Source organism: Pseudophryne corroboree, chromosome 5 (assembly GCF_028390025.1).
Source record: "Pseudophryne corroboree isolate aPseCor3 chromosome 5, aPseCor3.hap2, whole genome shotgun sequence".
Taxonomy (NCBI): Eukaryota; Metazoa; Chordata; class Amphibia; order Anura; family Myobatrachidae; genus Pseudophryne; species Pseudophryne corroboree.
The window spans coordinates 521,593,069-521,605,384 of NC_086448.1; the positions used below are offsets into that span (position 1 = coordinate 521,593,069).

Below are 12,316 nucleotides of genomic sequence, written 5' to 3' on the forward strand. Positions count from 1 at the left end.
GAAATAAGTTTACCATGCTGAAGGTTATTTAGTTTCTCTGACGTCCTAAGTGGATGCTGGGACTCCGTAAGGACCATGGGGAATAGCGGCTCCGCAGGAGACTGGGCACAACTAAAAGAAAGCTTTAGGTCTACCTGGTGTGCAGTGCACTGGCTCCTCCCTCTATGACCCTCCTCCAGACCTCAGTTAGAATCTTGTGCCCGGCTGAGCTGGATGCACACTAGGGGCTCTCCTGAGCTCCTAGAAAAGAAAGTATATTTTAGGTTTTTTTATTTTCAGTGAGATCTGCTGGCAACAGACTCACTGCTACGAGGGACTAAGGGGAGAAGAAGCGAACCTACCTGCTTGCAGCTAGCTTGGGCTTCTTAGGCTACTGGACACCATTAGCTCCAGAGGGATCGAACATAGGGCCCGATCTCGATCGTCCGGTCCCGGAGCCGCGCCGTCGTCCCCCTTACAGAGCCAGAAGCAAGAAGATGGTCCTGAAAATCGTCGGCAGAAGACTTCGGTCTTCAACAAGGTAGCGCACAGCACTGCAGCTGTGCGCCATTGCTCCTCATGCACACCTCACACTCCGGTCACTGATGGGTGCAGGGCGCTGGGGGGGGAGGGGGGAGGGGGGGGGGGCGCCCTGAGCAGCAATATTAACACCTTGGCTGGCAAAAAAATCACATAATATAGTCCTAGGGGCTATATATGTGAAAAATACCCCTGCCAGAGATCCAAAAAAAACGGGAGAAGTCAGCCGAAAAAAAGGCGGGGCTATCTCCCTCAGCACACTGGCGCCATTTTTCCCTCACAGCTCCGCTGGAAGGATCGCTCCCAGGCTCTCCCCTGCAGTTTCAAGACTACAAAGGGTAAAAAAGAGAGGGGGGGCACTAAATTTATGCGCAGCAGTATATATATAAGCAGCTATAAGGGAAAATCACTCAGTTATAGTGTTCATCCCTGTGTTATATAGCGTTCTGGTGTGTGCTGGCATACTCTCTCTCTGTCTCCCCAAAGGGCTTTGTGGGGTCCTGTCCTCTGTCAGAGTATTCCCTGTGTGTGTGCGGTGTGTCGGTACGGCTGTGTCGACATGTTTGATGAGGAGGCTTATGTGGAGGCGGAGCAGATGCCGATAAATGTGATGTCACCCCCTGCGGGGCCGACACCTGAGTGGATGGACTTGGGGAAGGAATTACGTGAAAGTGTCAACTCCTTACATAAAAGGTTTGACGACATACCAAATATGGGACAGCCGGCTTCTCAGCCTGTGCCTGCCCAGGCGTCTCAAAGGCCATCAGGGGCTCTAAAACGCCCGCTACCTCAGATGGCAGACACAGATGTCGACACGGATACTGACTCCAGTGTCGACGACGATGAGACTAATGTAACTTCCAATAGGGCCACACGTTACATGATTGAGGCAATGAAAAATGTGTTGCACATTTCAGATGTTACCCCAGGAACCACAAAAAAGGGTATTATGTTTGGAGAGAAAAAACTACCAGTAGTTTTTCCCCCATCTGAGGAATAAAATGAAGTGTGTGAAGAAGCGTGGGCTTCCCCCGATAAGAAACTGGTAATTTCTAAAAGGTTACTAATGACGTACCCTTTCCCGCCAGAGGATAGGTCACGTTGGGAAACATCCCCTAGGGTGGAAAAAGCGCTCACACGCTTGTCAAAGAAGGTGGCACTACCGTCTCCGGATACGGCCGCCCTAAAGCAGCCTGCTGATAGGAAGCAGGAGGCTATCCTGAAGTCTGTATATACACACACAGGTATTATACTGAGACCAGCTATTGCTTCAGCATGGATGTGCAGTGCTGCAGCTGCGTGGTCAGATTCCCTGTCGGAAAATATTGATACCCTAGACAGGGACACTATATTGCTAACCGTAGAGCATATTAAAGACGCAGTCTTATACATGAGAGATGCACAGAGGGATATTTGCCGGCTGGCATCTAAAATAAGTGCAATGTCCATTTCTGCCAGGAGAGGGTTATGGACTCGGCAGTGGACAGGTGATGCAGATTCTAAAAGGCACATGGAAGTTTTGCCTTATAAGGGTGAGGAGTTGTTCGGGGATGGTCTCTCGGACCTCGTTTCCACAGCAACAGCTGGGAAGTCAGCATTTTTACCCCATGTTCCCTCACAGCCAAAGAAAGCACCGTATTATCAGGTACAGTCCTTTCAGCCCCATAAGGGCAAGCGGGTTAAAGGCGCGTCCTTTCTGCCCAGAGGCAGAGGTAGAGGGAAAAAGCTGCAGCATACAGCCAGTTCCCAGGAGCAAAAGTCCTCCCCCGCTTCCTCCAAGTCCGCCGCATGACGCTGGGGCTCCACAGGCGGAGCCAGGTACGGTGGGGGCCCGTCTCAAAAACTTCAGCAATCAGTGGGCCCGCTCACGGGTGGATCCCTGGATCCTTCAAGTAGTATCTCAGGGGTACAAGCTGGAATTCGAGACGTCTCCCCCCCGCCGTTTCCTCAAATCTGCCTTGCCTACAACTCCCTCGGGCAGGGAGGCAGTGTTAGAGGCAATACACAAGCTGTATTCCCAGCAGGTGATAGTCAAGGTGCCCCTCCTTCAACAAGGACGGGGTTACTATTCCACAATGTTTGTGGTACCGAAACCGGACGGTTCGGTGAGACCCATTTTAAATTTTAAATCCTTGAATACATAAATAAAAAAATTCAAGTTCAAGATGGAATCGCTCAGGGCGGTTATTGCAAGCCTGGACGAGGGGGATTACATGGTATCACTGGACATCAAGGATGCTTACCTGCATGTCCCCATTTACCATCCTCACCAGGAGTACCTCAGATTTGTGGTACAGGATTGTCATTACCAATTCCAGACGTTGCCGTTTGGTCTGTCCACGGCACCGAGGGTATTTACCAAGGTAATGGCCGAAATGATGATACTCCTTCGAAAAAAAGGGAGTTTTAATTATCTCGTACTTGGACGATCTCCTGATAAAGGCGAGGTCCAGGGAGCAGTTGTTGGTCGGGGTAGCACTATCTCGGGAGGTGCTACAACAGCACGGTTGGATTCTAAATATTCCAAAGTCACACCTGGTCCCTACGACACGTCTACTGTTCCTGGGGATGATTCTGGACACAGAACAGAAAAAAGTGTTTCTCCCGGAGGAGAAGGCCAAGGAGCTGTCATCTCTAGTCAGAGGCCTCCTAAAACCAAAACAGGTGTCGGTGCATCACTGCACGCGAGTCCTGGGAAAAATGGTAGCTTCCTACGAAGCAATTCCATTCGGCAGGTTCCATGCAAGGACTTTTCAGTGGGACCTGTTGGACACGTGGTCCGGATCGCATCTTCAGATGCATCGGCTGATAACTCTGTCTCCAAGGACCAGGGTGTCTCTGCTGTGGTGGCTGCAAAGTGCTCATCTTCAAGAGGGCCGCAGATTCGGCATACAGGACTGGGTCCTGGTGACCACGGATGCCAGCCTTCGAGGCTGGGGGGCAGTCACACAGGGAAGAAACTTCCAAGGACTATGGTCAAGTCAGGAGACTTCCCTACACATAAATATTCTGGAACTGAGGGCCATTTACAATGCCCTAAGTCAGGCAAAACCCCTGCTTCAAAACCAGCCGGTACTGATCCAGTCAGACAACATCACGGCAGTCGCCCATGTAAACCGACAGGGCGGCACAAGAAGCAGGACGGCGATGGCAGAAGCCACAAGGATTCTCCGATGGGCGGAAAATCACGTGTTAGCACTGTCAGCAGTGTTCATTCCGGGAGTGGACAACTGGGAAGCAGACTTCCTCAGCAGGCACGACCTCCACCCGGGAGAGTGGGGACTTCATCCAGAAGTCTTCCAACTGATTGTAAACCGTTGGGAAAGGCCACAGGTGGACATGATGGCATCCCGCCTAAACAAAAAGCTAGAAAGATATTGCACCAGGTCAAGAGACCCTCAGGCGATAGCTGTGGACGCTCTAGTGACACCGTGGGTGTACCGGTCGGTTTATGTGTTCCCTCCTCTTCCTCTCTTACCCAAGGTACTGAGGATAATAAGGAGAAGAGGAGTAAGAACTATACTCATTGTTCCGGATTGGCCAAGAAGAGCTTGGTACCCGGAACTTCAAGAAATGATCTCAGAGGACCCATGGCCTCTGCCGCTCAGACAGGACCTGCTGCAGCAGGGGCCCTGTCTGTTCCAAGACTTACCGTGGCTGCGTTGACGGCATGGCGGTTGAACACCGGATCCTGAAGGAAAAGGGCATTCCGGAGGAAGTGATTCCTACGCTGATTAAAGCTAGGAAAGAAGTGACCGCAAACCATTATCACCGCATTTGGCGAAAATATGTTGCGTGGTGTGAGGCCAGGAAGGCCCCAACGGAGGAATTTCAGCTGGGCCGTTTTCTGCACTTCCTACAGTCAGGGGTGACTATGGGCCTAAAATTGGGTTCCATTAAGGTCCAGATTTCGGCTCTATCGATTTTCTTCCAGAGAGAACTGGCTTCACTACCTGAAGTTCAGACTTTTGTTAAGGGAGTGCTGCATATTCAGCCCCCTTTTGTGCCTCCAGTGGCACCTTGGGATCTCAACGTGGTGTTGGATTTCCTAAAGTCATATTGGTTTGAGCCACTTAAAACTGTGGAATTAAAATATCTCACGTGGAAAGTGGTCATGCTGTTGGCCTTGGCTTCGGCCAGGCGTGTGTCAGAATTGGCGGCTTTGTCATGTAAAAGCCCTTATCTGATTTTCCATATGGATAGGGCAGAATTGAGAACTCGTCCCCAGTTTCTCCCTAAGGTGGTATCAGCCTTTCATTTGAACCAACCTATCGTGGTGCCTGCGGCTACTAAAGACTTGGAGGCTTCCAAGTTGTTGGACGTAGTCAGGGCCCTGAGAATTTATGTTTCCAGGACAGCTAGTGTCAGGAAAACTGACTCATTGTTTATCCTGTATGCACCCAACAAGCTGGGTGCTCCTGCTTCAAAGCAGACTATTGCTCGCTGGATCTGTAGTACGATTCAGCTTGCACATTCTGCGGCTGGACTGCCGCATCCTAAATCAGTGAAAGCCCATTCCACGAGGAAGGTGGGCTCTTCTTGGGCGGCTGCCCGAGGGGTCTCGGCTCTACAACTTTGCCGAGCAGCTACTTGGTCGGGGTCAAACACATTTGCTAAATTCTACAAGTTTGACACCCTGGCTAAGGAGGACCTAGAGTTTGCCCATTCGGTGCTGCAGAGTCATCCGCACTCTCCCGCCCGTTTGGGAGCTTTGGTATAATCCCCATGGTCCTTACGGAGTCCCAGCATCTACTTAGGATGTCAGAGAAAATAAGATTTTACTCACCGGTAAATCTATTTCTCGTAGTCCGTAGTGGATGCTGGGCGCCCATCCCAAGTGCGGATTGTCTGCAATTCTTGTATATAGTTATTGTTTAACTAAAGGGTTATTGTTGAGCCATCTATTGAGAGGCTCAGTTGTTGTTCATACTGTTAACTGGGTATAGTATCACGAGTTATACGGTGTGATTGGTGTGGCTGGTATGAGTCTTACCCGGGATTCAAAATCCTTCCTTATTGTGTCAGCTCTTCCGGGCACAGTATCCTAACTGAGGTCTGGAGGAGGGTCATAGAGGGAGGAGCCAGTGCACACCAGGTAGACCTAAAGCTTTCTGTTAGTTGTGCCCAGTCTCCTGCGGAGCCGCTATTCCCCATGGTCCTTACGGAGTCCCAGCATCCACTACGGACTACGAGAAATAGATTTACCGGTGAGTAAAATCTTATTTTTTTGCAGGAGATACAGGACAAAAAGGGAACAAAGGTTCTAAAGGTGAACGGAGCATAGGACACCCTGGACCACCCGGACCTCAAGGTAACTGACCTAAAGAAATAATAAAATGCTACAGTATTCAGGAGTTACTTGGCTTTATGCTGCATTGGGCATAGCAGTGTAACACCCTGAAAGGTAATAAAAAATTGACTTGGCCAGTGTACACTTTCTTCTTCCTCAGAGCTGCCAAAAACAATTATGCCCTGACAAATTTTGATCCTAGGCCCTCTCTCTCATTGAGAGATGAGTTTGAAACCTGTATATCTCATAACTTAATTGTACATTAATATTCATTGAAACATTGGTCAATCAAATAAATCATAAATAGGTTTACTTGGAGTACCCCATACTTTATAAATCACAGCAACTTTAGTAATCCCTCCATACGCAACCTCCTACTCAGGGGTGTAGCGAGGGTGGTTCCAGTGGAGCGTGAGCCCTGGGCGCCAAAAAAGTTAGAGGGCGCGCTGCCCTACCCTTCCCGCGGGCCACTAGAAGCCACAGAGCAGGAGAAGGAGAAGCAGAGGGGGCGCACACTCAGACTCTGAGATTAGGTAGGGAATTGGGCAGGCCAGAGAGGACAGCAGGAGACACTGACAGCCGGCACATGGTGGAGATCTGCCATCCTCTTTATACGTCTTACTGTCTGCTTGTAGCTGTGCAGAGGGGTAACTTCTATCCTGCAGCAGCTCTCTCTGCCTTAGCTGCTGCAGCACCTCTTTCTGTCTCAACTTCTGCAGAACCTCTTTCTGCTCCGGCTGCTGCAGCACTTCTATCTAATGTAATGTGAATGGGTACTATTTTGTGGCCACGCACCTGCCCAATAAAGCCACTATTTATTTTTTATTACCAGTTGTTTATATAGCGCATACATATTCTGCAGCGCTTTATAGAGAATATTTCGCATCAGTCCCTGCCCCATGGGAGCTTACAATCTATATTCCTTACCACACACACACACACACACACACACAAACGTTAATTTTTACTGGGAGCCAATTAACCTAGCAGTATATTTTTGTATTGTGGGAGGAAGCCGGAGTACCTGGATTAAACCCACTCAAGCACGGGGAGAATATACAAACTCCACAGATGGTGGGACTCGAACCCATGACCTCAGTGCTGTGAGGCAGTAAGGTTAACCATTCGTACTGCCACGTCCTTATATTATTGTTGCAAGCGTTCGGCATACACTGACCCTATTTTAAACATTGGGGGCACCCAAAGGAAACTTTCACCCTGAGCGCCACAAGGTCTAGTAGGCTAGGCCCCCAAGTCAGTACAGGGGAGGGGGGCGCCAAAACATAACCTTGCTCCGGGCACCATCACACCTAGCTACACCTCTGCTCCTACTGTCTGGTTTTCCTGACGCCCAATGTCTTAAATCTATGTTTGATTCCTTGCCACTTACCTCCTCCCACTTACACATCCATGCTACTCCTCTACTCTGCAACTCATTCCCCCACCTTAACAGTTGGCATGGATTACATGAAAACATGCCTGTTATACCAGCCTTCCTCTTAACGCACGCCCTTTATCCTCTCTCCTCATCTCTTCTTAGTTCACCTACCAGTCCTCTAGCTATATAATTATATCACAGTCTGATTTTTTACTCTGTGCGGTTGCTTTCTATATTGTATTATTTGTTTATACCATTGCAGTTCTCTTTGTATGGCACTACAGACACTTGGTGGCACCATATAACTAAAATATAATTCTTGCGCAGAACTTTAGTTATTGACAGATGCTAATTGTATTCATAGTAATGGCTTTCTTCATCAATTAGGAAAATAGCATTGCCACATGCATACAGTACATTTGTGTATACCAGAGTTCCCCACACTCATTACAGGTTAAGAATATCTATGCTTGAGTCGAGATGGTTAAATTAAATTGACTGAGGTACTAATTAAGTGACCTGTGCTCAAGCATGAATATCCTTAAAACCTGGACTGTAATGGCAGAGTTTGGAAAACTCTTATGTATACTAATAGCTGCATATATTTGAACAATTATAAATGAAGCATGGAAGTTTACAAAACTGGATATTTAAGGAAAGTATAGGATTACTTTTAAATAAAATGTAGCAATTGTAACATTTTATTATTGTCTGCAAGGATCACCTGGAAGAAATGGGAGCAGTGGAGAAGGAATTTCAGGCCCTCCGGGCAACCCCGGGAAAAGTGGAGTACCTGGATCTCCAGGAAAACATGGTTCGCCTGGACCTGCTGGCGCTTGTGACATCTCTTTGTGTCTCTCAGCGTACGGAATAAGGGACAACCCTTTCAGAAAAGGACCTAACTTCTGAAGCAAAGACTGTTTATTCAGTTCAGATCATAATCCTGTTTATCTCTTCAGGAATTATTTGCCATCCAATTTTAATGTACAGCAGAGGATTTAAAGCAGAGGTTCTCAAACTCGGTCCTCGGGGGTCCACACAGTGCATGTTTTGCAGGTCTCCTCACAGAATCGCAAGTGAAATAATTAGCTCCACCTGTGGACCTTTTAAAATGTGTCAGTGAGTAATTAATACACCTGTGCACCTGCTGGGTTACCTGCAAAACATGCACTGTGTGGGCTCCCGAGGACCGAGTTTGAGAACCTCTGATTTAAAGCGTACATATTTGCACTGAAAACTGCATGTCTTACATTTTCCTTCTTCTTGGAGCAAGCAGCATTGTCAAAAAGGTTTTCACTCCCCAATTTTAGGCAGACTTCAATGTTATATAGTGCAAAGCAGCTGTACCTCTTGCTTATGCTAGATTTAGGGGTATATGCAATTGCAGTCGAAATCCGTCTGGAATTCGACTGTTTTTGGATTCGACACAATTCGACAGTCGAAACCCTCCCGCCGGGACCCGAATTCGACATATTCAATAAATAACGGATTTGACAGTCCTGCTGTCGAAAAACGGACCAATTGACGAATAGTGGGCGGCCTGGATTCGACTTCATGGACGGCACAAAAGTGTTCAAAAAATCCTGAAAAAAAATGCGTGGGGTCCCCCCATCTAAGCATAACCAGCCTCTGGCTCTTTGAGCCGGTCCTGGTTGTAAAAATACGGGGGGGGGGGGGGAATGACAGGGATTCCCCCGTATTTTAACAACCAGCACCGGGCTCTGCGCCTGGTGCTGGTGCCAAAAATACGGGGGACAAAAGACGTAGGGGTCCCCCGTATTTTTAACACCAGCACCGGGCTCCACTAGTCAGAGAGATAATGCCACAGCCGGGGGAGACTTTTATATTGGTCCCTGCGGACGTGGCATTAAATCCCCAACTAGTCACCCCTGGTGAATCAACGGGTCCCCCCCTCCAGCCACCCAAGGGCCAGGGGTGAAGCCCGAGGCTGTCCACCCCATCCAAGGGCGGCGGATGGGGGGCTGATATCCAGAGTGTAAAATGAAAGAATATTGTTTTTTGTAGCAGAACTACAAGTCCCAGCAAGCCTCCCCCGCAAGCTGGTGCTTGGAGAACCACAAGTACCAGCACGCGGGGGGGAAATGGGCCCGCTGGTACCTGTAGTTCTACTACAAAAAAAATACCCAAATAAAAACAGTACACACACACCGTGACAGTACAACTTTATTACATACATGCACACCAACATACATACATACTTACGTATGTTGACTCGAAGAGTTGGTCCCCTTCTCCACGTAGAATCCACGGGGTACCTGTAAATAAAATTATACTCACAACAATCCAGTGTAGATCAGTCCTCTTCTTTGTTTGTAATACACGTACTTGGCAAAATAAAAAAACGCAAAACACGATCCACGCACTGAAAGGGGTCCCATGTTTACACATGGGACCCCTTTCCCCGACTGGTGGGACCCCCCGTGACTGCTGTCAAAGAGGGTCCCTTCAGCCAATCAGGGAGCGCCACGTCATGGCACTCTCCTGATTGGCTGTGCGCGCCAGAGCTGTCAATCAGGCGGCACACTCGAGATACAATGTAGCGCATAGGCGCTCCATTGTATCCAATGGTGGGAATTTTGCAGTCAGCAGTAGACCACAAGAGTGACCCCACATAACCTCGCGGTCACGAGTCAGTCACGGGGGGTCCCTCCAGTCGGGGAAAGGGGTCCCATGTGTAAACATGAGACCCCTTTCAGTGCGTGGATCGTGTTTTGCGTTTTTTTATTTTGCCAAGTACGTGGATTACAAACAAAGAAGAGGACTGATCTACACTGAATTGTTGTGAGTATAATTTTATTTACAGGTACCCCGTGGATTCTACGTGGAGAAGGGGACCAACTCTTCGTGTCAACATAGGTAAGTATGTATGTATGTTGGTGTGCATGTATGTAATAAAGTTGTACTGTCACGGTGTGTGTGTACTGTTTTTATTTGGGTATTTTTTTGTAGTAGAACTACAGGTACCAGCGGACCCATTTCCCCCCCCCCCGCATGCTGGTACTTGTGGTTCTCCAAGTACCAGCTTGCGGGGGAGGCTTGCTGGGACTTGAAGTTCTGCTACAAAAATCAATATTCTTTCATTTTACACTCTGGCTATCAGCCCCCCATCCGCCGCCCTTGGATGGGGGGGACAGCCTCGGGCTTCACCCCTGGCCCTTGGGTGGCTGGAGGGGGGCGTCCTTGATTTAAGGGGTCCCCACTCCTCCAGGGTACCCCGGACAGGGGTGACTAGTTGGGGATTTAATGCCACGGCCACAGGGACCAATATAAAAGTGTCCCCCGGCTGTGGAATTATCTTTCTGGCTAGTGGAGCCCGGTGCTGGTGTTAAAAATATGGGGGACCCCTACATCTTTTGTCACCCGTATTTTTGGCACCAGGCTCAGAGCCCGGTGCTGCTTGTTAAAATATGGGGGAACCCCTGTCATTTCCCCCCCTGTATTTTTACAACCAGGACCGTCTCAAAGAGCCCGAGGCTGATTATGCTTAGGAGGGGGGACCCCACGCATTTTTTTCAGTATTTTTAACACTTTCAACACCCCTTCCAACTGAAAAACATGCACTGATCTCTCCATATTATTGTAGTTAGTAAAAAAAAAATATTCTTTTAAAAAATCGATTAAATAATACTTGTGGCTCCTAAATAGACAAACCAGGTAGATAATCCCTTCAAAAATAAATAGATATGCTGTTAGCAATAAAGAATGCAAAAAAAAATACATTCTTCAATTGAATATACTTTTGTCGAAAAGCCGCATTTATATATTGCAGACATGTCGAATTGAACAAAATGTCGAATTGCAAAAAGTCGAAAATGAAACGGCCGTTTTTTGACGAAAATTACTGTATTGCATTGTTGAATCAAATTCAACAGGTTTTTTGTGTCGAAAATGACCCGTTTTTCGACATTTTCGGCAATTCGATCGCAATTGCATATACCCCTTATTGTGACATCTTTGCATGTGGACATATTTGGAGTGCCCTGGAAGCTCTGGATGAGAGCAGTTGAACCAATGTTTGGTACTGTAGATGTGTTGAATAAACTGGGATGTACAAGTATGAGCTGCGTGATCTGAAATGCCAGAGATTTGTGACTTTCCTGTTATGGTGTTTTACTATAGATGAGACATGTCTGTCATTTCCTAACAGATATTACAGTAGAAGCAGCCACTTGCTGATCATCTTCATGTGTACAATATTTGCCCAAAAATCATTTTTTTCTTTTTTTCTTTTTGGTTTTGGAACTTTGAGTATAATGCATTTCTGTATAAGAGCCTCCGCACAATTATGTTTTCAGTTAAAGCTATCTGGTTTATAAAATAAATGTATAAATTCAATAATTGACTGATTAAATTCCCTCAATGAGTAACAATGCTTACTAATCATCTTATTACTCAGAAGTATTAACAATACAGTAATTTAAATGGTCGCTTTAGCTCTCTTCATGCCTTTAATCACAGATGCATACTTACAGTATACAGTGAATCAATGAAAGTCACAGTAGGTAACAGGTTAAACAAATAATTAAAGAATCAGGTAGTAAATAATTATATCCATGAAAATGTTTCAAGTTATCAGTATTAAAATATATTGGCTTATAGAGGCTTTATTTTATAGCTTTTTGTTTAAACCAAATTGTATATGTGATATCCATAACATGTTATTTTCTATTCTTGCTGTATCTCAATAAAATATTTTTATGATTTTCATTGTAGTTGTATTACTAACTAAAATGAACAGTGTACTGTATATAGCTTGTGAATGGGAAACTAAAAGAACTATAGTAAAACATACTACTAGCCTCAGAGCTGACCCTAACCAATTAGATGCCCTAGGCAAGATTTTGACTGGTGCCCCCCTAGCACCGCCGCTAGTTCCGCCTCTGACCCTGCACCTCTTTCCCAGCACTATCACCCGTCACTCGTAGCAGACCTCATTTTTGGTGCTCCACCTCCTTTTAAAAAAAATAGGAACTGTGCGCACATTCAGCGCGCAGCCCAAAAAGGGGTGTGGTCTTGCTGGGAAGGGGCATGGCCACACAATTGTACCCCCAATTCAAATTACGCCACACAGTAGTACAATTTTATTCACATTATATCATGCGATAGTG

At 47.0% G+C, this 12,316-nt stretch overlaps 1 protein-coding gene across 1 annotated transcript in view; it reads left to right on the forward strand.

Moving 5' to 3' along the window:
- The window catches only part of LOC134929625 (collagen alpha-1(XXI) chain-like), a 293,832-nt gene extending 285,524 nt beyond the window's left edge, over positions 1-8,308 (forward strand). The window contains exons 28-29 of the mRNA XM_063925210.1: positions 5,753-5,830; positions 7,906-8,308. Of these exons, the coding sequence (XP_063781280.1) occupies positions 5,753-5,830; positions 7,906-8,096 (269 nt within the window). The 3' untranslated portion in view covers positions 8,097-8,308. The remainder of the gene's footprint in view (positions 1-5,752; positions 5,831-7,905) is intronic.
- Positions 8,309-12,316: the final 4,008 nt, after the last annotated feature.